The sequence below is a fragment of the Microchirus variegatus genome (assembly GCF_963457635.1).
Source record: "Microchirus variegatus genome assembly, chromosome: 8".
NCBI classification, from domain to species: Eukaryota; Metazoa; Chordata; class Actinopteri; order Pleuronectiformes; family Soleidae; genus Microchirus; species Microchirus variegatus.
The window spans coordinates 3,238,556-3,264,352 of NC_139809.1; the positions used below are offsets into that span (position 1 = coordinate 3,238,556).

Here is a 25,797-nt window from a genome sequence, read left to right on the forward strand (position 1 = left end):
ATAACTTCTGTGTGTGTGATTTTGACAGGTTGGTCCAACGTGTAACTGTAGTGGATCAAAGCTCTGTGTCTTCCGCGTTGGTGTGCCTTTCAAAATAAGAGTTGTGAATGTCGAGCAATGACAGCAGTGTTTCAGACGACCTACGGTCATCTCAGCCGCTAGGTGGCACTGTGGCTGCTGTTGTGAAACCACCTAAACATAGGCGAAGAAGACGACGCGAGTGGAATGAAGCCACTGGTAACACCAGATAAAAACTAAATACACTCAGTAGACTTGATAATGAGCTAACGTTTACTTCTCGGTGGCCTGTCTGTTTCCGTTTCTCTTAAAATATCCGTCATTTAAGGGGTGAGTGTCATTCTGGCTTTTGTCATGTTGCTAATGTAGCTAGATCACTGCAGTGCAGTGTGGTTGGCAAGCTAACATGTTAGCATAATGTGGATGTTGTCTCTATGGGGTGTCACATGTAGCCTATATAAAGTAAAAGTAAACTACTAATCTTTATCCCCTCACTTCTATGTTGTCATGCATTGTGTTACCAGTCAATTGCCACTAGGAGGTGCTGTACGTTACCAATGCCAGTGATTCCCAAACTGGGGGACTTCTTGTACCCCACAGGGGTACAAAGTGAAGTAGTGGGTACATGAAGACAAAAAACAAACAATACATGATTTGCAAACAGTCTGATTACACTTTGAAACTCGCAGGTAAACAGTCAACTGGTGTTACTCACTGATAATGCAGTGTGGTTGGCAAGCTAACATGTTAGCATAATGTGGATGTTGTCTCTATGGGGTGTCACATGTAGCCTATATAAAGTAAAAGTAAACTACTAATCTTTATCCCCTCACTTCTATGTTGTCATGCGTTGTGTTACCAGTCAATTGCCACTAGGAGGTGCTGTACGTTACCAATGCCAGTGATTCCCAAACTGGGGGCCTTCTTGTACCCCCAGGGGTACAAAGTGAAGTAGTGGGTACATGAAGACAAAAAACAAACAATACATGATTTGCAAACAGTCTGATTACACTTTGAAACTCGCAGGTAAACAGTCAACTGGTGTTACTCACTGAATATGCTGGTATTTTTAGTTTGGTGAGAAATAATTGATTTTGAGAGATGTGATCAGACGTTTAACCTTCAGCCATGTACCCCCCACATGCTGTTCTTGCTGTTCCTCATTGAGATATTCAACATGTTTCAGTTTGATGATGATGTCGATGACCATATTTTAAAAGCACTGTTCAGAACCTACTGTGAACCGCAAACAAACCTGACGTAATAGAAACATGGAACCCTTGTTTTCCCACAATGGGTTCAAGGGCATGTAGGGTTATTTGATACACATGCAATGGAACTAAATAACAAGCTAAAGACTGTCACAAACTGTCACAAACAATCAGATCCGAGGCAGACTTCTGAGAGGGCCTGATCTAACTTAACAAAGAGTAGTAGATACAGTGGATATAATAAGTGTGCTTCACCCATGTTAAAGGGACAATGTGTAGTATTTATGGGTTTATATAACCCAAAATCCACTTTTTTATACATATTATGTGCTCCTGCATTGTCTAGTCGCTGTATAATAGTTTTTGTTTCATTTTCGTAGTGTTTCAAAAAGTCATGTAAAATAACATGGTAGCGGGCCGCGGTTGCATTGCCACTGTTAGCAGCGAGACGCCATGTTTCTACCGGAGCCTGTAAGGACAAACGCGAGAGAACAAATCAAGCGTCGCTTTACTTGTAGCGGAAGTCCCGCCTCCACTCTCTCCGCTTCGTTTGCTACGGCCGCGGTAGCTCAGCCCTCTCCCTCACCTCACGAACCTCATTTGCTGACACGGAGAAAGACGACGAGGACGACATTTGACCAGCTGCGGACACCGTAGTGCTCAGGGAAGGGAGGGGGTGAGCAGAGCAGCAGGTCTTTGTTGTAAATTTCAGTCTCTCCTCTAGATGGCACTATAAACTACTTACTTCACCTTTAAGTGAAATCAGCTGTGTAGGACACATTCAAAGCAAGAATGAATTGAAACCTGACATGGACAAAGTGCAAGATTTACAAGAGGTAACAGAGCAGAAAGACAAAGCTGCATTACAGAGATTTATGGGGATGGAGCAGTACCTTGCAAAATTCATCCCAAATCTCTCTGAAGTCTCGGCACCACTCCGACAGCCACTGGAAGGAGAAACCATCTGGCATTGGGAATGTGAACTTCTGGGAATGATATTCTATGATATTGAAAAGCCTGTCACGCTCTCAGTAGATGCCAGTTCAGGTGATCCTGCAAGATGGGCAGCCTGTGGCATTTGGCTCAAGATCTGACAGACTGCGAGGAAAGGTATGCTCAAATTTAAAAAGAGTTACGAGCAATTGCTTATGGCTGTGAGGAAATCCATCAATATGTGTATGGGAGACATGTCCAGGATGAGTCGGTTCACAAACAACTGGAGCCAATTTTCAAAAAGTCACCCCATAAAGCTCCAGTGAGCTACACAGTTCTCTTGTTACCTGCCTCTGAGGAGAAGTGTCTACAGTTCCAAAATGCAACAGGAGATGACAACGAAATGAGACTGGTCAGAGCTGCTGTACAGAATGGATGGCAAGGTCCCGAAAGCAACAGTACTGGACTTATAGAGAAGAGTTGACATACACTGAATGACTGTTCAAAAATGTGGGAAGAAATGCTCGAGAAACTCCATGAGGCACATAAGGGACATAAGTCCTGTGCATGGACTACAACTCTAAGTATCTAGAGATTAAAAAAGTTAACGCTAACGCTTCATTACAGCTCTGAAGTCAATTTTTGCAAGACATGGAGTGCCTGATGAACGATTTTCAGACAATGGTAGACAATTAGTGAGTACAGAAATGCAGGATTTTTGCAGCGAGTTGGGATTTCAGACACACAGCCTCAAGCCCCGAGTTTACACAGTCTAATGGACAAGCGGAAAGAACAATTCAGACGGTCAAGGCTTTACTGAAAAAAGCACAGGACAATCACAGAGACCTCAACATTTCCCTGCTGGAGTACAGATCCATGCCTCGGGGTGACAGAACCTCTTGTTCCTGTCTGTCTGTGGTGCTGCTGCTGACATGTACTGAGAACTTAGACACTGACTGTGGTTTTGGCTTCTTTCAGTGAGAAATGGCGCTGGAAGAATTTGTGTCAAAGACACTTGAGCTTCTACAGGAGGAGAGGGAAGCTGAAATAGAGGAGACCAGGTAAGTGAAACAACATTGAGACTCTGATCTTCGGGGCGTCTTAAAGAGACAAATTAAAAAATAAATAAAAAAACAACACCGACAATTTCTTATTATTGAGAGCTGTGATATTAAATTACAGTCTTGTTTTGTGCCATCAGATTATGGCAAGAGAACATCTCTCTCAAGGATCTTCAAAATAAAGGTGTTTGCCTGCTGAAGCTGCATATAGGAAGTCTTTCCACTGGCCTGTATGGCCGAACAGTCCTCATCCTAGAGCCAAGAAAGCATCTTGGGTTCTCATCTCTTCCGAGCAATAGTTTTGGACCTGGTGAGATGACTCAATAAAACATTTAATTTGTGTTTTTTGTGTGTTTTTTTTTCATAATTTGCCTAACGTGGTGTTAATGTCTTGTGTTACAGGTGATATAGTTGGCTTGTATGACACTGATGGATGCACGGCGGCCTCTCAGATTGCCTCAGGGATAGTGACGAGGGTCAGTCAAGCTTCTGTCCATGTGGCCTTTGACGATTCAAAAGATGGGCTCAGTTTTAATACGGACGCTCTTTACAACCTTTTAAAATTGGCAAACGACGTCACCTACAAACGAATGAAAAAGTGAGTCACATCTGACAAATGTTGGCCGATCACATGCAGATTAAAGTAAGCTGAGAAACCTTAAGATGACTGAAGTTTGTGGTTTTGTTCTCGCAGTGCCTTGAATGCATTAAATAGATATAACAATGGTCCTGCAGCCAATCTGATCACTGTTCTTTTTGGAGATTCAAAACCTTCTTCTCAATCACAGCCAAGTAAGTAATAACTAAATATACTCTATTGACACACATTTTAAAGCTCTGTAAATCAGTGACTGTATTTCTGTTTCATTTCATCAGATGAAGTTGGATTCTTTAACTTGAACCTGGATGATTCCCAGAGAGAAGCTGTGTCCTATGCTTTGTCTCAGAGAGAACTGGCTGTGATTCATGGGCCTCCAGGAACTGGAAAAACTACCACAGTGGTGGAGATCATCCTGCAAGCAATCAAACAAGGCCAGAAGGTGCTAGAGGTTGAATGTATTTGTGTGAATGATACACTTTGTGTTACTGGTTGCTGTATAGTGTCGCATCTCAGTCTGTATAGAATAATCTTTTTTATTTCTGCAGGTCCTGTGCTGTGCCCCTTCTAATGTGGCTGTGGATAATTTAGTGGAGAGATTAGCCCAGTGCAAGGCTAAAGTCCTGAGGCTGGGTCATCCTGCCAGGCTGCTGGACTCCATTAAGAAACATTCACTGGATGCCATCCTCGCTCAGAGTGACAATGCAAATATCATCAGTGATATCCGCCGAGACATCGATGCAGCTTTTGTAAGTATCTTAGCGTGTGTGCTCCTATGAGTGTTCACAACATCTTGATTTAATTTGTAATTTATTTCCTTTATTTTCAAGACGGGAATGAAGAAGAAGCAGGAAAAGGGAGAGCGGGTGAATTTCAGAAGAGAAATAGCGGAGCTGAGGAAAGAGCTGAAAACCAGAGAATCAACGGCTATTGCTCAGATCCTAAAAAGTGCTGATGTCGTGTTATCAACCAACACAGGTGAGTGATGGCCTTAAGTGAAGGAAATGGTCATGTGGTTAAAGCAGTGATGGTGAGTCATGTGTCTGTATCCGCAGGTGCTTGTGACAACGGCCCACTGAAGTTCCTGCCTGCAGAGCATTTTGATTGGGTGGTGATAGATGAGTGTGCTCAGGCCCTGGAGAGCAGCTGCTGGATTCCCCTTCTCAGAGCACGGAAGTGTGTTCTGGCTGGTGACTACAAGCAGTTACCACCTACAATCAAATCACACAAGTAAAAAATCCCCTTTTTTATGCATTTTCATTACATTCAACATTTTATTTTTACAGTTTTTTTGTTATCATTCTGCCTATTTTTGGGTCCTCATGGACACAAATGTTGTACATTAGTTTTTATGCTGTGTCTAGGCTCTGTCAAGCCCCGACAATGGCAGCCGACATAATATCTAAACATGGCTACACTGAGAAACCCCTGAGAGATACTGTAGTCGTGTGGAGCGTGAAAGGCTTCATCGGCAATGTCTGAAATCAACCAGCAATTATTTTAAAGTTGGGCACTACAATTTTAAAATATTCTGTTCCTACAAAATCTATGAAACTCAGCGAATATGCTTCATCAGAGCTGTGTGGTTGTTGTCTGATCAGACTTTAAAAACAGCACTGGCAAAATAAGCAAGAAATAAGTGTAACTTTTAATAAGTATCCATTATTGTCTTATATTATGTAGATTGTTTTCTTGCTTGTTCTGTCATACAATCCTGTCACAATAGCGCTAAACTTTTGAAACTAAATAAATAACATGGTCGTGACTAATTGTTATTTTTTTGTTGTATGTTGTTGTCTTGTGTTCCCCACAGAGCTGCATCAAAAGGCTTGTCTCTCAGTCTTATGGAGAGACTTATTCAGATGTATGGGGACTCCGTAGTCCATATGCTGACGGTTCAGTATCGCATGAACAGTGCCATTATGGACTGGGCGTCTAAAGCGATGTACCAGGGAAGACTGACTGCTCACAGCTCTGTGGAGAGACATTTATTAAAGTGAGAAGCATATTACTTATGGAAAATGTCACACCTTTTCCTTCCACACCGTACTTCAGATAACTGTAACACGTGTTTGCTCTTTATATAGAGATTTACCAGGAGTGACCTGTGTTGAAGAAACAAACACACCACTTCTTTTGATCGACACTGCAGGATGTGGACTGAGTGAGATGGAGGTCACAGACGAGCAGTCCAAAGGCAATCAAGGTGAGTTGTTTTTATTTAAACAAACAACATATATATATATATATTTGAACTGTTTCCTCTAGCTGTGTACGTGTGAACTTTATCCCCAGGTGAGGTCGACATTGTTGCTCTGCACATAAAGGCCTTGACAGAAGCTGGACTTAAAGCCAATGACATTGCAGTTATTGCCCCATACAATTTACAGGTAAGTCATACACTGTGCATAGAAATAATGCAGCATTTTATAGTTTATTTCTTGGATAGACATATTAAACTATTTCATAATATATACTGTTTATTAGTAGGTTTTTATCTCTCCCTTTCCTGTTTTTAAATTGTTATACTGCTTTAGGATCACTGCTTTTACTGTGTATGTGATTTATCTAGCACTTATCTAGACTATATACATATTGTTTTTACTGTTATTATCTTTAATTTTTATATCATCACATTTTCGTTATTGTGTACATTTTATGGTGTATGTTTTTATTTGGTAATTTTAAGCACTTTGATGGAAAGTGCTATACAAATAAATGTATTATTATTATTTAAAATAAAGTCACATTTGTAGAAATCAAAATCTTACATCATCTTAGAGTTTCATCTCAAAATGACTCGGTGCTTTGGTCTTTGTTTCTGTAAAAAGGTTGATCTCCTGCGTCAGAAGCTGTCCTCGAGACACCCAGAGCTGGAGATAAAGTCAGTGGATGGATTCCAGGGCAGAGAGAAAGAGGCCGTTGTGTTGTCGCTGGTTCGATCCAACAGAAAAGGTTGATTTATTTATTTCTATTAGTAGTATCTGCGTTAAGCTCAATAAACCACATCACAATGAATGTACCCATATAGAAACACGTGTTTGTTTTGTTCCTGTAGGTGAAGTTGGCTTTCTGGCAGAGGACAGGAGAATAAATGTTGCCGTTACGCGTGCGAGACGCCACATTGCCGTAGTGTGCGACTCGCAGACCGTTAAGAATCACGCTTTCTTGAAGTCCCTGATCGATCACATCACAGAGTTTGGCGAGACCAGAACGGCTTTTGAGTACATCCAAGATATCGTGCCACAGAACTACAGTCGTAACCACGGAGACACGACTACTAAAATGTCTGCCAGCGGCTCAACATCCACCAAACAAAAAAACAGAGCTCGAGCTCCCAGCAACACAACGCAAGGACAGAAAACGTCAACCAATAACGTCAAAGAAAACGCTGCTGCTTCAGAGAAGCGCACAAAACCCTGCACGTCATCAGAGAATGAACAGAGCAAGAACAGAGACGCTGAGATCAGAGAGCGAGTGGAGAACTTTCTGAAGGACTTGAATCGGTGTGAACTACAATTCCCATCATCCTTAAACTCTCATGACCGCCTGTTAGTCCACCAGATTGCTGAGGAACTGGGCCTCGTGCATGAGAGCAAAGGTGAAGGGAAAGACCGGTGCATCACTGTCTCCAGGCCTCTGAAGATAGCACCAGCTGTGGAGACTGCACAAGAAGAAGAAGGAGAGGAAGAGCAGGAGGAGGAGGAGGAGGAGGAGGATACGATTCCAAATCCTCAAAGAGAACCACAGAGTCAACCTCCGTTAGATTTGAGAAGTTTACATTTGGAACGAATGAAGCGGGAGCAACAGAGAAGAGAAGAAAACGCTCAACAGAAAAAACAGCACAACAACATCCCAGCAGCTCAGACTCAGTCATCTAAGAAGGCCAAAGGTTTGCATCAGAAGCATCACATGTTTTTATAGGTTTTTTTTTTTACAAACATCTTTGCCTCATGAAACCTCAAACAGCTCCGTTGTTTTTCTCTCCCAGGAAAGAACCGAACGAAGGCAGGCGCCTGTGACATCGCGGCTGCTGCCGCTCCCGACGACGACTTTGACGCACTTATCGGTGCTGTGATGAAGGCAGACAGCGTGTGTAGTTTCGTCAAGTGTAAAGCATCCGTGCTGACCCTCGGACAGCTTTGCATTTTTTGCAACAGACAGTACTGTCTCGGTCATCATATACCGGAGGTGAGACGGACCATGTGCTTCCTTTGTCACAGCAGCCGTTTTGACACGTTTAAGCAGGAAACGCAGGTGTTTTGATCTCATTGACGAAGGCTCTGTTCAGTTTCTGTAAGTCGGGACGGTGACAGCTTGCACCATGAAGCTACACTGCCGTTCAAAAGTTTGGGGTCACGTAGAAATGTCCTTATTTTTGAAGGAAAAGAATGAATCAGAAACACACTCTATACATTGTTAATGTGGTAAACGACTATTCTAGCTGCAAACGTCTGGTTTTTAATGGACTATGTGCATAGGTGTATAGAGGCCCATTTCCAGCAATCATCTCTCCAGTGTTCTAGAACATTAGAAAAACCTTGAAAACCCTTGTGCAACTATGTTAGCACAGCTGTAAACAGTTTTGCTGGTTCTTTGGCAAAAGGCTAACATTATTATTTTGAATAAAAATCATTATTTCTAACCTTGTCAATGTCTTAACTATATTTTCTATTCATTTTGAAACTCTTTTGATGAATAAAAGAGTGATTGGCCTATGGTGCCCTGTCAAAATGTAACCAGCCACAAAAATGAAGGTGTGGTGAATGCATTTCTTTTGCTTCACAAATCTAATCATGCGATTATAATCCTTTTTTTTTTTTTAGGTTCACGGCTGTGGTGATAAAGCCAAGTCTCATGCTCGGATGAGGATAAGTAAAGAAGGCGTTCTCTATGCGGGCAGTGGGAAGAAGGACAAATCCATGGATGTGAATAAGAAAGCTTATTTGCAAAGGAAACTGGATTCTAAATTGAAAGACATGGAATCAAAGAGGAAGCAAAAAAGCAAAGAAAAGGACAATTAAATATTTGGAAGTATTTATAGTATTGTAATAAGTTACAAATGTAATACGTACACTTGCTTTTATTTTAACTTTGATTTGTTTCAGTATGGTAGCCTCCATTTTTCTGCTGAATTACGTATGTGAATCAGGGATTTTTCTTTATTTAAAGTACTACATGTACCTTATCATTGCATTTGTCAGATTAAAAAAACCTATAACAAGCAGTCAACTACAGTGTCCCCTTCTACAGTGTCCCCCTCTTCTACAGCGATGCATCTTGTTTGCGAGTCTATTCTACTTTCACTGTGATGGTCTGAGGGCAGATTGTCAGCGGGCAGGAGATGTTGCCCTCGTCGGACAATCCAGAGGAGATGTAGGGGAAAATCCTCTCCGAAAATCTGTCTTTGAACGTGTATATTGTCGTCATATCAGCAGCGTTGGTGAACACTACCTTTCCTTTATCACAGTCCAGCTCTACTCTAATCCTCTCAGGCCTCTGCTTCAACGCAAGTTTCGTGCCAACCGTGGTCTGAGCCCAGAACGTGTCTCCGTTACACAGGCCGATGACCCAGAAGCCCTCGGCAGGGTTGTGGAAGACCGTGCTCTTCCTTTGCACGGATTCCCGGACCACTCCGATGTACCAGTCTTTGCTTTGGCCCACCTCTACTGTCCAGCTGTGCTTTCCCGATGTAAAGCCAGTCGCTCCCATCACGCTCAGACGGCTGGTGCAGCGTTCGGGATTGTCAGGTAAGCGCTGCCTCTTGCAGTATTTCACACAGGTCAGCTCTTGCGAGAGCTCCAAGTTGGAATGGGCTGTGTTTGGATCCAGTGTGACGGGAACTGCGAAATGTACGTAGAAGCAAGATTGAAAATACAAATTAGTGACATCTAATGTTGAGACTCCAGATTGTGACAAACTCAGGACTTCTAGACTCAAATTTCTTTTTTCTAAGCACATTTGGGATCTATGGTGATCACATACCGGAAAGGATGTTGTTCTTCATCTGTGTAACAAGCCTTCCTCTTCAGAAAGTGAAGAACACTGACCAGTTTGACTACAGCAGAAGGACCTTACCTAAGTTTATAAAGGCTTATTCTAAGGCTATGATAGTGACATCACACTCGTACAAAAATAAACCATATACAGAAGTATGTTCTGCCTCCTAACGCCTCCTTACACATTGGACCTTTACTGTAAACCTTATAACTGTTATAACATTGTTTTGTTCACCCACCACAGTTGACAATCTTGGCCATCTTTTTCCAAACTCCAAACTTCAGCGATCCCAGATGCTTTGCCGAGTTTATCAGGATGTCTCTGATGCACTCAGGCTCTCGAATGTCACATTTGACCCTAGAACAGCAAATGATAACAGTCACCGACCACTGTCTAATATAGAAACACGGAGTCGGAACCTAGTTTAACACCTCGTACATACGTACCTTTTCTTTGTCATCTTATATTCCTTTTTGATGAAACAAAGTAGAGAAAGACGTCATTAATGATGGGTTGGCTTGAAGAAATGGACAGCTGTTATACAGTATACATGTTACATGAAGTCTACTGGGAATCGGCACAATTTTTGAATTGTGTCCCATTATTTTTTTGTATAGCACAAAATCATATTATCTCAAGGCAGGAACAGACATTGGAAACTTAACAGTTCACACAATGAACAAACACTTTGTGTCAGTGGAGAGAGGCAAAAAAACACAAAACTTTTAGAGCCAGATTGAAGATGTGCAGCCATCTGCCTAGGCTGTTTGGGGTGAAATGAGGAACTAGCAAAAAAAAAGGGGTAGGCAAATGTATGAATTGTCAGATGGTAGTAGCATTATCATAGTATAACAGTTGTTCATATTTGCAGCAGCGCATAATGTGATTTAAATGATCTACTGATATCAAGTATAATTATGGCTATAGTTTTTGTTCATATGGCTTCTCCCTGAACCGCCTTCTTGATTTGGCAGAATTATTTATGCCGGATGGCCTCACCGGGTTCAAAATAGAGTGTCCAATTAACAATGCGTAATGAGGGAATTAGCAACCTGTTAGACAAGGTTCAGGGGAAGTTCCATCATTGCAGGAAATGTACCTGTAAAAAGGGCAAATCCTTGGCTCTGAGGGCAGTCTGAATATCAGCGATGGTGGAGGAGAGGGTTCTTATCTGGTCCTTGATGTGTTCCAACTTTTTATGCATCACTTTGGTCTTGATTTCCTTTTCCTGCTTGAGCACCTCCAGTCTCGCCTTCTCCTCCTCCCAGAGAAACGCGTGCAGCTTCTGAAATTCCTCCTTGATCGCGTTCTCGTTTTGAGTCGCTTGGGTCTGCGACGTCGAGGACATTTGTGTCGTTAATGGTAGACGAACAAAAAGGGATGGTTTGTGAGTGCAGTTGCAACAAAGCACACGCTATATTCAGGATAACAGGATTTTTTCGTTATTTATTATACCTGTATATAGGTTTTTGTTTCCCTCCAGTGCTCCTCCTTCTTGTTCAGTATCTTCAGTTTTTTCCTTAAAGACTCCAGCATGGTTGAGACTTCAGTCTGAAATGAGAAGTATTTGCCTTTTCAGCAACTAATGTCATTTTAACATCCTCTGTTAAAGTCATCTGAACGCGACCAGCTTTAAAGACAGTAAATTAAACAATAGCTGCAGTCATTTTATATCTCTTAGTTATTTCTCTACCTTTTTCTGTTGAGCTGCTTCTTCCACTGAGCAGCATTCGTGGACTTTATGCTGTGTCGACGTCTGACAGACTTGACAGATGGGCTCTTCGTCGTTCTGGCAAAACATCGTCAGCGTCTTTTTGTGACGAACACACACGTCGTCTTCTTCTTCGTCTTTGCTGCTCGACTGCAGTTGATATTGATCCGCAGCTAACTTCAGAGCCAGGTTGATGGGCGGCCTCGTGAGAACGGACACACTGCGGCACACGGGGCATTCTCGAGATCCTTTCCCTTTCCAGAATTTCTCTAAACAAACTCTGCAAATGTTGTGGCCGCATTTCAGAAGAACAGGAAGGCAATAAATGTCCGAGCACTGCGGGCAAAACAGGTCCTCCTCACAGAGAGCGCTCATCGCTGCCATCGGGGTTGAAGTGTTCCCGTGAAGTGACGTGACAGGAAGAAAAGTCTTCCTGCTCCTCAGTTGCGAGAAATGTAAAGGCTTGGTTGAGTCGGTAAATGTTGGCAAACTCGTATGACTGGTTAAGTCGGCAGAAGGTGTCCTACTGTATGTCGAAGCAATTTTCCTCATCACTTATTCTATATTTTGATATTATTTACCTACACGTATCACACCTCCTCTTATGTTAATCATTTATCCTGCTTTATTGCCTCTCACTGTTATGTTGTCACACAGGGAGAGGTCCACATTCCTGTCTTCTTCTGGGACCGTTGTTTGTTTTTCGGTTCTGTGTGACCTCAGGAAAGTAGGCAAAAGTATGTTAGGTTTTGATTGAGTTTTTTATTTAATGCACATTACCATTTTTCACTTCTGTGCCAGAGTTAGTAAAGAAGCTAATTTTCACCTGTAGTTACACAACAACCTGGTTGCCCTGGTTACCGTGGTTATCCTACTACTGCTGTACTTCTGCTTTACAAACTCACTCAGTGTTTGTTTTGTTTTGTTATTTTTAACAATATAACAGTGGTGATAACTGATGGGTTTTTGGTCCCGTGCTTTTAAAGTCTGCTTGTAAAGGGTTTTGCAACACTTTTATATTATATTAACATTAACTAGGACCTAATGCTTACTAAAATATATACGTAGCATACTAGTTCTTTATTAGTAATTATTAACACCTGTATGAAAATAGAGTCGTAATAGAGGTAGAATAAGGTTATATAGCATAAGATGTAAATAATGATTACTATTAAAGGGCTAGTATGCTACTTAGGGTTAGCATACTAGCCCTAAGAACACATATTCACCATTAACTAGGTGCTTACTAACATATGTAAGCATACTAGCCCTTTATTAGTAAATATTAAGCACGTATTAACACCTTATGTAGGAAAAATCTTAACTCGTGTCATAATAGAGGTAGAATAAGGTTATATAGCATAAGGTGTTAAAAAATTATTATTAATAAAGGGCAAGTATGCTACTTAGGGTTAGCATACTAGCCCGAGGAACACATTCACCATTAACTAGGTGCTTTCTAACATGTTAGTAGCATACTAGTCCTTTACTAGTAAATATTAAACACGTACTAACACCTACATGTAGGAAAAATCTTTACTCATGTCATAATAGAGGTAGAATAAGGTTATATAGCATAAGGTGTTAATAATGATTACTAATAAAGGGCGAGTATGCTACTTAGGGTTAGCATACTAGCCCTAAGAACACATATTCACCATTAAATAGGTGCTTACTAACATATGTAAGCATACTAGCCCTTTTTAAGTAAATATTAAACACGTATTAACACCTTATGTAGGAAAAATCTTAACTCATGTCATAACAGAGGTAGAATAAGGTTATATAGCATAAGGTGTTAATAATGATTATTAAAAAAGGGCAAGTATGCTACTTAGGGTTAGCATACTAGCCCGAGGAACACATTCACCATTAACTAGGTGCTTACTAACATATGTAAGCATACTAGCCCTTTATTAGTAAATATTAAGCACGTATTAACACCTTATGTAGGAAAAATCTTAACTCGTGTCATAATAGAGGTAGAATAAGGTTATATAGCATAAGGTGTTAATAATGATTATTAATAAAGGGCAAGTATGCTACTTAGGGTTAGCATACTAGCCCGAGGAACACATTCACCATTAACTAGGTGCTTACTAACATGTTAGTAGCATACTAGTCCTTTACTAGTAAATATTAAACACGTATTAACACCTACATGTAGGAAAAATCTTAACTCATGTCATAATAGAGGTAGAATAAGGTTATATAGCATAAGGTGTTAATAATGATTACTAATAAAGGGCTAGTATGCTACTTAGGGTTAGCATACTAGCCCTAAGAAAACATATTCAACATTAACTAGGTGCTTACTAACATATGTAAGCATACTAGCCCTTTATTAGTCAATATTAAGCACGTATTAACACCTTATGTAGGAAAAATCTTAACTCGTGTCATAATAGAGGTAGAATAAGGTTATATAGCATAAGGTGTTAATAATGATTATTAATAAAGGGCAAGTATGCTACTTAGGGTTAGCATACTAGCCCTAAGAACACATATTCACCATTAACTAGGTGCTTACTAACATATGTAAGCATACTAGTCCTTTATTAGTAAATATTAAGCACGTATTAACACCTTATGTAGGAAAAATCTTAACTCATGTCATAATAGAGGTAGAATAAGGTGAAATAGCATAAGGTGTTAATAATGATTATTAATAAAGGGCAAGTATTCTACTTAGGGTTAGCATACTAGCCCAAGGAACACATTCACCATTAACTAGGTGCTTACTAACATGTTAGTAGCATACTAGTCCTTTACTAGTAAATATTAAACACGTATGAACACCTACATGTAGGAAAAATCTTAACTCATGTCGTAATAGAGGTAGAATAAGGTTATATATATATATATATATATATATATATATATATGTATATATATATATATATATATATATGTGTATATATATATATATATATATATATATATGTGTATATATATATATATATTAAAAATCAGGTACAGCCACAAGCTTTTCTCATCAGGGGGCTGTGTCATTGTGGTACAGAATATAATAAGAATATTTTGTACTCCACTTGTATTTTAAATCCAATATAATGTATTATTTGAACTCTTTCTGTGTTCTATGATTCTTTAATTATGTCCAGAGTGTGACGCCTCTGATACTTTCCATAACAATATGGTGTATACATACATATACAGTGAATCGGCATCGAAATAAATAAAACAGAATTGGTTACTTTTACTGTTCTTTATTTTCCATAATGAAATGTCCCCACATTTGGCACAGAAACATAGACATTGACTCAATGCATAAATATATTAACAATGCATTTTTGTCCGTTTTCTCAGTAAATTGGTTTTATCTACTCGACGTCTAGAAAAAAAACATAACAATTCTCCATATTAAATGTTCTGTTATAACTGCATTAATCCTCTGAAGAGGAGTCTAAAAACAGAGGTAGTTTAAACTGTTAAAGATGAGCGGCTGCACCGTTTAAAAGTAATAAAATGACAAAGATAAACAATGGAGAAAATAGCCAGGATTTACACGAGTTATACACTGAATAGACGACAGCGAAACGCACGCCGTTGAGTCAACATTGTTCTGATGCAGTGACCTCAAACGCACTGAGGTAAAACAAAACAGTTGCAGTGAGAAACATAAGTGCTTGTGCAGTAAAGGTCAACGTGTCGGTCTCTCTCATGAAGTCAGCCCAGTCAAAGATGAGAGAAAACAACAAAGTGTGAAGTCAAAGTGTAGATTCTTCAAATGTCTTATGGCGACGCAAGTGTCACCTTCTTAACCATGGACGCTTGAAATAGTTGTGGTTAATAGCATTTTTGTTCCTGCAGTACTTCATTAGACTTAATTAGACAACGACATTCCAATTTATATATTGGTTAATAATTCAAACACTGACATTACTATTTTTTAACCTCCATCTATTCTATCATGTACAGTTTTTTCATATTGTATGTTCTTCTTTGTGGTTTTAAGAAAAGCCTCTAAATGTGTATACCTCACCATCAATCATACTTTTATATTCTGTTACTCTTGCTGTCAAATCTTATTTTTAACATATTTGGTGTGTGTAAAACCCCCTAATAATGAAAACACATTTTGAACACTGAGCTAAGGAGAAAACCTACAGTACAGGAAGAAACTTGAATTAGTCAATTTTATACCAAATCGCTAAATAATTCAAATAAACTGAGTGAATATATAAGGAATATGAATGATAAAAGTCACTGAATATTATGAGATACTGTAACGGACAATGACGAAATACATGAATACACATGTGACTCAGCCTTGTCGTTTTTGGCATTGCAAATACAGTGTACCGCATTTAACGCGATACTTCAGCTCGACTGGTTTTCGCCCTGAAAAAGAAAAAAGAAAAAACAGCCGTATGTACATGTTTTGTAAAGACATACTAGTTTTTGAATGGTTAAGAGATTTTAGTTCGTTACAGGTTTTACAAAACACCTCCAATAAATCAAACCTCCAACACTGATCTATACGAGAATAGTATGTACACGAATACAATAATAAATATACCAAGTATGAAATCAGAAATGGCTCTTGTGTTCTGAATAAAAAAAGAAATTAACTGCTACGTAAGGGTCAAGCAGTACTGGCGTAAAAATAATGCTGAATTTGAACAACAAACAATTCTTCTAAAGATCATATTATCTCATTTCCCCCCAAATGTTTCTAATACACTAAAAATACACCAAGTAACACATGTTCTTTGGACGCCTCCCGTCAAAAATAATGTACTGTAGTTTCTTTTTTCTTCAACTTATACTTTAGTGTAGCTCTGTCATTTATACATCAGCTTCAGTCACTCACAGACTCATGTCTGTGAATAAAGATGGATGCATCATGAGGACGACCTCAGAGAAGCTCTGGGACAGTTCTGTGTTCAGTCAGTTCAGCATCCTCTGCAAAGAGCAGTGAGTTATTACTCCTCATCTGACTGTGGCACATCCCGAGGCTGCCTTGCTTCTCACATCAGTCGGGAGCCTTCCAGGCGTCGCGCCGTGTGTCTGCAGATCCAACACACGAACGAACGCGGCCTCGCAATCACACAAATCCAGGCTTCATGGAGGATTTGAAACATTTAGGGCAGCCCTTTGTTCCGTTTGTCTGCAGACACCTGGAGAGGAGACGGTACAGAATCAACATGTGTATGTCAGACTGTGTGTTGAAACAAGGTAATATGCACTATGTTACACTATAGATTAAATGGAATTCTGTTTGAAACCAGCTATTAAAAAATGCAGTATCTACATATATATATATATGACACTTTTCTTGTCTTCTAATTTTTTCCTGCAGGCTGAGAAGTGCAACAGTGCCCTCCACAGCGTGAAGCTCCCAACAACAGCTCAAAGTCCACAATCACAGGTCTAAGTCCTTCTCTTTTAGTCTCGATGACCACTCAAGGCTGCTTTACACAGCAGCATGTAGACGAGCAGAGCCAGGAATCAAACTCTCAACCTTCCAGATGACTTATCCACTGTTTACATGAGTCATTTCCAGAGACCGGGTCAGGTCCCACGGATGGGTCACGGAATACTGTTATTTTGTTGTTTTGATTTGAGGCTGAAGGCCCACGGTTGGTGTAGTGGTTAGCGCTCTCGCCTTTGCAGCAAGAAGACACGGGTTCCTGGGTTCGAACAGGATATCGGAACAAGGGCCTTTCTGCAAGGAGATTGCATGTTCTCCTTGTGTGTGTGTGTGCGTGGGTTTTCTCCGGGTTTTCCGGCTTCCTCCCACAGTCCAAAAACATGCAATTGTTTGTTTGTCTCTGGTGAATTTCTCTGTGAGATGAATAAAGTATCTATCTATCTATCTATCTATCTATCTATCTATCTATCTATCTATCTATCTATCTATCTATCTATCTATCTATCTATCTATCTATCTATCTATCTATCTATCTATCTATCTATCTATCTATCTATCTATCTATCTATCTAACTCCAGGGTGCACCCCGCCTATCGCCCCATGTCAGCTGAGATAGGCACAGCACCCCCAGCGGCCCTCAAGTAGAGGATAAAGCGGTAGATAACGGAGGGATGGATGGATTTGAGGCTGATTTTGAGCTACATGGTAGAGTAGTGGCTCACAGCAAGAAGTTTGAATCATGGCCTTTTTGTGTGGGTTTTCTCCAGTTCCTGCCCACCGTCCAAAAACATGCAGATGTTAATTGAACACTCTAAATTGACTGTATGTGAGAGTAAGTGGTTGTTTGTGTTTGTAGGTTTGCCCTGTGATGGACTGGTGATTTGTCCAGGGTGTATCCTGCCTTTTGCCCCATGTCAGGTGGGATTGGCTTCAGCTCCCTGTGACCCTCATGTGGAGGATAAAGCGGTGAGTCTGTTTTTTTTTCCCATCTTATTGTTTTATATGTATACAGCAGTGTTTCCCAACCCTGGATCTCGGGAAACGCTGTCCTGCATGTTTTAGATGTTTCCCTGCACCAACACACCTGAGTCAAATATGTGAACAAGCTCTGCAGAAGCCTGATAGTGAGCTGTTCATTTGAATCCGGTGTGATGGAGCAGGGAAACATCTAAAAAACTATACAGTATGTGTTTTACCCAATCAAAATAATATTTATGTCACAGAAATTACATTACAAAATAGTCAAAACATTATATAACACACGCGTGTACTTAGCGATGTTCCTCACCTGAAATGGAAAATGTGGGAACAGGGCAAGGACTGCAGCTTTTGGTCCCTGTCCCCGATGGACTCTCCACACATGCCACAGTAGAGCTCCAGCTCTTCAACACACTGCAGGAACTTCACCACCTGCTCTCTGAGCTTCTCCTCCTGCCCCTGGCTACGATAAACCCCCTCACTCAGGCAGTGAACCTTCAGTGCACACAGCTTAAGATACACACAGGGAAAACGAATGACTGTAAACGCAAGACTCAATGTCAGGGGTAATCTGAGCAATTTGAAATCAAAGAGCATCTTGAGTACCTTGGTTCCCATTCCATCGGCTAACGTCTGTGATCGCTGCAAAGAATCAAGCGCCTGGAACAGTGAGGGAGAGCGAGTCAAAATGACTACTTGCATTTCGTAAATCATGTCATTCATAGTTGTCTGGAACCATTTTTGAATGTTAATCATAGGGCACCTTGTCAAATTCTTTCTGCAGAAGCCAACACTTTGCAACACCCAGGTAAACATGTGCTTGTCCGAGACGGTTTCCGATCTCAGTCATGATACCCAGTGCAGACTCGTAGCGAGGGAATGCTTTCTGCGTTGAAAGAAGACGAACACAAATACAGTTTACCATAGTGCTGTCGGACCACAGGACTGAGGGCAAATATAAAAAGTGAATGGAACTGCATCTTTTGAAAGTTTGCATTTGTGGTGGCACCTTACATCAGTGTCCTTCCTGTAACGGTGTATGTCTGCAAAGTTTAATAAGCAGAGAGCCTGCAGAGGACGGTCACCATGCTGCAGAGCAATCTTCATAGATTCCTTCAAGAAAATAAAAGCACAACAATTACAGATCTAACATACTGTGATTTTAAACATCCAGTGGCAGCACTATACGTTACAACATTATGTATTGTTTATATTATACTTAATTGAATATAAAATGATAACCTTCATGATTTATGCCCATTAGAGCAAAGATTCTTCAAAGTGTTTTTTTTGTTTATCCTGATCTAAAGGCTGAACTAGAGAGTCGACGTAGTGTTCCAACAAGCCACAGTTGACTCCTCTTGTACTCTGGTATTATATTATGACAAGATGTGTACAAATATGCATCCTGTTTACTTGTTACTATACTTTTACACTCCGAGGCAATGACACAAAGTTATGTGTCACCCTCGGTACATAATTAGAACAGAATGAAGACTAAAGCCACGCTCTTTCATTAACACTTTAAACCAGTGCCTCTGTGAGCATATTTTTGTCGTGGTCCGAGGCCTCGTACGAACGGAGCAGCTGGCACTTGCACCTGTCAGCAGCACAACATCTACTGTATCTGCAGCGCCGGCTTCAGGGCATACTGACTTGTGGAGGAAACCAAAACTGTGACATTCTCCGTACGTTATGCAAGTTTGCCTCCGAGGAGAGCGATTGTGAGCTGGACGGTAATAACACAATACCTCACAGCACTCCATGGCATCTGGTAGACGCTCCAGTTTCCTGTAGGCCACAGACATGTGGTACTGGCTCATCGCTCGATACTTGAGGCTCCAACCTTTGCCATAGTCATTGACGAGCTCAGCTGCTTTACAGGGGAAGAAGAGGGCTTTCTCATAGTCCTGTTGGCAGACGTGAACAGTGAGTAGAACCTCTGATGTCCAATTATGGCCAAAGAAATGACACTATCTCCTGTATAGATTTTTACCAATATGAACCTGTTAGTTTCTGTCATTATTTGACCAATCTGAACACATTCTTGTTGTTGAATAATGTGACACATGAGTGCGTCCTTTAAAAACCACTTAATCACAATCCAATTGAAACAAATTCTCCCTGCAAAGTCAAGGGATTACTCCTACAAATCTCCGATGTCAAATGTGGTACATGCCACTTGCCAGAACCACTCCCATCCCTAATCCTCACAGCCCCGCCATCCGGCCCACTCACTCCACCCATGTTTTACAATGCTAGGTACTACACCATTGATAATGTTTACTTGGATGCTCTGTGGTGTCATCATACTCTGCAAATACACTGGCGACATCAGCACCGATTGCACAATCCAGTTGTACAGCTCGAATGACAAAACTCTTCTTGTTCAGTCTCCTTATCAAAGAAAAACGATCACTATGATCCGGTCACTGAACACTCGCATCTCTATTTTAACAAACGCGTTGTACAATATCGAGTACCTTAAGTTGAACGTAGAGGTTCCCCAGGCTGCAGCAGACTCTGCACTCCAGCATTTTGTCGTCGTTGTTGTGTGCGTAACGCAGAGCCTTCTCGTAGCTCTCCAGAGCTTTCTGGAAGACGCTGAGGCCCAGGAAGGCGTTGCCCATGCTAAGACATACCTGTCCATTGAGCTGAAGACTGACAGTGGTGCCCTGCATGTTCAAGCAGGTTTTACAGTAGGAGACGGTTTTCTGGAAGTCACACAGCTTCTCGTTGCTGCGCGCCAAGTTCAGGTAGCCTTCTGTCAGGTAGTCTGGATCCTCCATCTCTCTGGCTGTGTCGATTTGATCAAGTGCATACTGCGGGGGGAGGGGGGGGTAAAGAGGAGATCAGTCAAGGTGCAATCTGCAAATAATTATCAAAGTAGTCTAAAATACAAATAAACCATCTGCTGAATTCAAAGACATAAGCCCCCCACTTATAAAGTGCTATAGGTGAGAGTAAAGTTCCTTGACTGAAGCTTGACTGAAGATGATTATGTCAACAAGACACCCCACACTTGTATTCAGGTTGCAGGACACTTATTTACTCTGCATTGCATGGACGCCACAAATTAACCCATGCTTCTCAGGAAGGATCTCTTCTCCAGAAGATTATCAGCAGGCCTTTCCAGAACTTTTAAAGTGCTATGACAGCATGAACTGTAGCATGGCGTAAAAATATATGCAGCGAAATCCCCTCAATGAAACAAACTGTTTGCACGACACACAATTTTGGAAAACCGAAAAAAAAAAAGTTTATTCATTTGTGCCACTTCTTGACATAACTGATCTAAAGCAAGTTGAAATATGACTGACTATTTTTCTTTCAACAATGCTAAGACAATCCTTTAAACACCTTTAAAGAAATGCACAAATACTCATCATTCATCATGAAATTGCATTGAGTGCTGTTTCAAAGGCTTACCTTGAGCATGTCTTTATATTTTCCCATTTCTAAGTGAGCTGTGATCAAGCACCCCAACACCCGGAACTTCCCTCCAGGATCTGAGGTCTTCTCCAGTACTTTTGTCCACACATGCAAGGCTTTGTCAGTCTGATTGGACTGATACAACTTCAGGCCCTTCTCTATCTGCTGCTTGGTTTGGTCCTGGCCCATTTCTGGTGCAAGGTGCCTCATAAAAATATTCATTTGTTTAGGCCATGCAATTTCAGTGAGGCAGCAAGAAAGTAGATCCTTGCCATGCACAGAAAAACTTGAAGTCGATCCTTTGAGAGGCCGTTGCCAAAAGGCCTACCAGATCCCGCTCTCTCAGCTCCGACTGAGCTGAGATGGAAAGGAAACTGGATCCGCTAAAGTAGAACGGCGACACAACAAGATCATTATCATCAATTGCTTCGTGGAGAGCTGGAGGGCCAATAAAATATCTTCCCCATTTAAGCCTGCAATGATCCCTTCTCACCATCAAGTGTTCAAAAATTATCCCTCAGATTTCCATTTGAAAAACGCCAAAGAAACAAGTTTCCCGGTGGAGTGCTAGCAGTGATATCCCAGAATATCTACTCCCTCCACACCCCAGCGAAAGGAATCTCAGCACCCCCTCCACCTTCCTCCTACTGCTGGCGCTACAGCAGATGGCCTTGTCACTCTAGACCATGTGTCCCTTCAGGAATTCTGTCCTGCCCTCAGTAAGCAGTCCCAAGGTCACTACGGCTCCTAGCGATCTGCCTTCACACTAAACCGCTCTCTCATTGATCAAACACTGGACTGGATCACAAGCCTCTGGAGCATTGATACCATTTATCCACAAATGGATCTGACCAGACTCTCACATGTGGGACTGTGGACTTTGCTATGGAGGCTATAAGTGGAATCATTTCCTAACATTAAATGACTGCATGTCAGATGGCGCTTGTAGCACCACCAGTTCCTGTTGGGAGTTCTTATGGAGGCGCATATGTGCCCCCAGAAACCCCCCCCCCCTTATTTCGGCGTCAGCAACTGATGCTTAGAATAGTTCACCAAGTCTGACATGTCACTGGCTTTGGGTTTCAGCTGCACAGCCTCCTGAAACACATCAATGGGCTCAAAGTTTGTAGTAGCAACTCTCCTTCAAACTCCACCCCCCCAGAATTGCCAAGGACACACACAGAGACACCTTTAGCACCCAACCATTCACAATATGAATTAACATTCCAAAGATAAATAAATACAGTTGAAGGTTATGGCTTCCCAGTGTGCCATTTCTGAATGCACTACTGTACAATTTCAACAATGAAAGCTGAAATTCCCGGTAATAAACAGATTTGTGTAATGCATAAGGCTTAAGGGCATAACACAAAAACAAACAGAGATCACTTGTGCCTACAGAGATATATATTTAACATTTATGATAACATCTTAATATGAACATGTACCTTGTACATCAAAACAGGATATGAAAATTTTAAAAAGTTAGAAAAACACCATCTGCTGTTAACATGTTATGCACAAAATATAACATCTGCGGATTATTCACCTGACATCACATACAATAAACTGGAATATGTTTAATGTTGAATAACAGTTTTATGCTGAAGCTGTTCATGCATGTCCATAAACAAGCAGAGCACAAGAAACAATGTCGATTTGATCGTCACCAGTTACAGCACTGCTACACAAACACGACGAGACACACTTGTACCACAATAGATGCACACCACTGAAATGTTCTCACTGGTCAGGAGGTGAAGTGTCACAGAAACCAGCTGAGTAAATACATTTAAGATCAGGTCTCTCTTCGCAGGATGGCTGACCCGTGAAGTCATGGTAAGTTATCCAACAGTCTTCCCTGATTCTCTGTGGCGAGTGTGTGTGTGTGTGTGTGTGTGTGTGTGGACCACAGTGTGAGCTTACAGACGACATTTTATGCCAAAACAAACTGCCAGTTTGTGAGCAGGATTTTTATCCCTCTGATTACTGAGACGACTGATGTAGCCGGGTTAAACTTTAACGTATTTGCGTCGCCTTTCTTACATTTGTCCCTGAACACGTATATGCATCCGTTACAGCTGGCCACCTTCCACAGTGACGGAACACAACTCCACACCTCAGGGAAGCGCAGGCGTGTGAAGCTCTCCAGCAGAGGGTTGTAGCACACCAGTGAGTCTCCCTCTGCTACGACAAAGATCACATCCATGTGGACGGCAGCGTGCATGCAGCCTGCGAACGGCAGCATGTAAGGTTTGATCTGGCACTTTTGGGAGGATGTGTCAAAGCACTGAATGAGACGGGATGGCTTTGTAAAAAAGTCCATGTCGTTCTCCTCCCCTCCAAGCAGGTAGATGGTACCACCCAGGTTAACCCCAGCAGCACCGGACACTGCAGTGTCCAGTTGGTTGGTCTCTGTCCACATGTTGTCCTTCACTGTGTAATAAATGACAGCATTCGAAAGTGTGTCCTGCAACGTTTTGCCGCCTAGTGAGTAGATCGCATCCTCGGTGGAGACGGAGACCATGGTGTGATGGAGGCGGTCTCTGGGCAGTGGGGCGCAGCGCTCCCAGTCCATGGTGTGCATGTTGCACTTCCACATGCGACGAGGGATAGACCCCCCCACGACGTATAGACCCCCCCACGACGTACAGGTCCCCTCCGTGTTTACAGGCTGCGGTGATCTGATGGCATAAGCTGTTCTGTCCGCTCACGCTGACTGTATCGTCCTCATCGCAGTGAAGTGACACGGCCAGGGAATGAGTCCTCGTCTCTTCTTTGCCAATCAGGTAAATGTGGACATTCTCACCAATTTCCTGCGATCAAAATTTTACAGATAAAAACACTAAATACATTTATACACATATGATTTAAATCCATATATGAAAAAATGTTACCTTGAGATTTTCTTGGAGGACAGAAGAAAACTCCTCTCTCTCCACCTTGTTGTGGTTTATCCACGACTCGATTGCCAGTGTTGGATTCTGGGAGCTTGGAACGCCATCTGACCACAGACACAAGACATCTTACATCCAATTTATGGTGATGCTCTTTTCAATTAACTTGGGTGAAAACTTTAAATTCTTCCATTCCATTTAAATTATTTTATCAGCACTGCATGATATTAGATTCATATCTTTTTTAACTGATGTATAAATTGATATGCATCACTATTAATAGAAACAAAAGCGCAAAAAGCAAAGCTGTCAGAAAATACATGATATTTGACATGGAGGGATTAGTTACATTATGTGAAGCCAATTTCAACACTCCACAAAGCAATGTTTTGGAACACATTAAAAAGAGTGTAATTAGGAAGCATGATGTAATGATTATTGTACAAATCTTCTAAAACAGACAATTAATTTACAAAAACACTGGTTTGACTGGTTTGAAACATACCTTTGATGATATCCAAGAGAAGACACATAGGCAGATTTAGAAATTCTTCAGTCTGATGCAGTTGAGCCAAGTGGATTTTGGCGCAGTGCTTGGCCGCAGTATACAACTCCTGGTCACTGTGTCTGTCTGCAAGCCACATTACCTGTAATGATAAAAAAAAAAGTTAATTACAAATCTGACTGTATAATCGCTGCTAATTAGCAGACACTCCCAGGTCTGTGAAACACAGCAACTCACCTGCAGGCAGCTCTTGACTTCCACTGTTCGCGAGAGGAAGCGGGAGCACTCTTCAAACAGAGCGGTCAGCTGGTACATGTCTGCCATCTCATACGTGTCCTGAAGCTCCTCCACCCTCAGTTTGATTGTCCCATGGTAGATGTAGTCAACCAGCAGTTGGAAGACACTGGCACTGACATCTTTCAGCTCGATGGCGCGGTTGTGGGACTCTTTGAGGTTCGAGGTGAACATGGAGCGGAAGTATCTGCTCTGCGCTGAGAGCACAAGCCGGTGCAGGTTAAATTCTTTGCCGTCCACAGTGACGGCGACATCAGCAAACAGGGCATCCTCCAGACACAGGTCCATGATGCTCTTGACCACCCGGCTGGAGTGCGAGCGGTCAGTGAAGGTGTACCCCAAAAAGTAGTTCTCCTCTCCCACAGAGCCCCCCACACTGAGGCTGCCCTTTTCGCTGGACTCCATTTTTGTCGTTACCTGACAAAACCAACAGAAAGCATCACAAATGTTGGCCTTCAGATGCAAGTTTCTTAGAAACACCTAATCAAAAATGTACCTTATTCATCCCATAACCACGGCATATTAAGGTAGTTTCTAGATAGATCGATACCTAATTACACATTTTTTACAGTTTTAATAATGTTATTATTAATATTTGCTCAGATAGATAGATAAAAACAGCCATTTAAAAAGTGTCAAACCAACTTTAGCTCTTCTGTACTGCAACAAAACTACAAACTACACCCTTAGAAATTCACCATTAGGTTGACTTAATAACTCATCGACTTGATATTAACACCGACATAGATGTATCGTTTACTAC

At 41.4% G+C, this 25,797-nt stretch overlaps 4 protein-coding genes across 5 annotated transcripts; 1 reads left to right on the plus strand and 3 right to left on the minus strand.

Annotated features, from left to right (window-relative positions):
* The first annotated feature begins 215 nt into the window (after positions 1-215).
* ighmbp2 (immunoglobulin mu DNA binding protein 2) lies at positions 216-9,007 on the plus strand. Its single transcript, XM_083893155.1, has 16 exons — positions 216-348; positions 3,141-3,223; positions 3,364-3,533; positions 3,626-3,821; positions 3,918-4,015; positions 4,100-4,263; positions 4,370-4,570; positions 4,652-4,799; positions 4,877-5,051; positions 5,635-5,817; positions 5,909-6,027; positions 6,117-6,211; positions 6,653-6,776; positions 6,880-7,713; positions 7,813-8,012; positions 8,648-9,007. The coding sequence occupies exons 2-16, from the start codon at positions 3,147-3,149 to the stop codon at positions 8,843-8,845; spliced, it is 2,982 nt and encodes a 993-aa protein (XP_083749281.1). The 5' UTR covers positions 216-348; positions 3,141-3,146; the 3' UTR covers positions 8,846-9,007.
* Positions 9,008-9,113: 106 nt separating this feature from the next.
* LOC310930768 (zinc-binding protein A33-like) lies at positions 9,114-11,916 on the minus strand (the record flags this gene model as incomplete). Its single annotated transcript, XM_083893809.1, has 6 exons — positions 9,114-9,664; positions 10,060-10,178; positions 10,268-10,290; positions 10,921-11,151; positions 11,277-11,372; positions 11,515-11,916. 6 exons carry the CDS (start codon positions 11,914-11,916, stop codon positions 9,114-9,116), a joined length of 1,422 nt encoding a protein of 473 aa, XP_083749935.1.
* A 2,870-nt stretch (positions 11,917-14,786) lies between these two features.
* rapsn (receptor-associated protein of the synapse, 43kD) lies at positions 14,787-21,910 on the minus strand. 2 transcript variants are annotated; one of them, XM_083894124.1, is made up of 9 exons: positions 21,832-21,903; positions 21,336-21,721; positions 20,390-20,728; positions 19,658-19,816; positions 18,921-19,019; positions 18,670-18,792; positions 18,513-18,566; positions 18,217-18,416; positions 14,787-16,673 (listed from the first exon to the last, which is right to left on the minus strand). In XM_083894124.1, the coding sequence occupies exons 2-9, from the start codon at positions 21,558-21,560 to the stop codon at positions 16,601-16,603; spliced, it is 1,272 nt and encodes a 423-aa protein (XP_083750250.1). In that variant the 5' UTR covers positions 21,561-21,721; positions 21,832-21,903; the 3' UTR covers positions 14,787-16,600. The 2 variants fall into 2 exon arrangements, with proteins under 2 accessions (XP_083750250.1, XP_083750249.1); XM_083894123.1 differs by having other exon boundaries at positions 21,336-21,910.
* Positions 21,911-22,939: 1,029 nt separating this feature from the next.
* Positions 22,940-25,439, minus strand: kbtbd4 (kelch repeat and BTB (POZ) domain containing 4; the record flags this gene model as incomplete). The annotated part of the gene is given in 5 exon segments (XM_083894411.1): positions 22,940-23,973; positions 23,975-24,154; positions 24,236-24,342; positions 24,741-24,882; positions 24,978-25,439. Coding segments are annotated over 5 exon segments (1,590 nt in total). The 3' UTR covers positions 22,940-23,274.
* Positions 25,440-25,797: the final 358 nt, after the last annotated feature.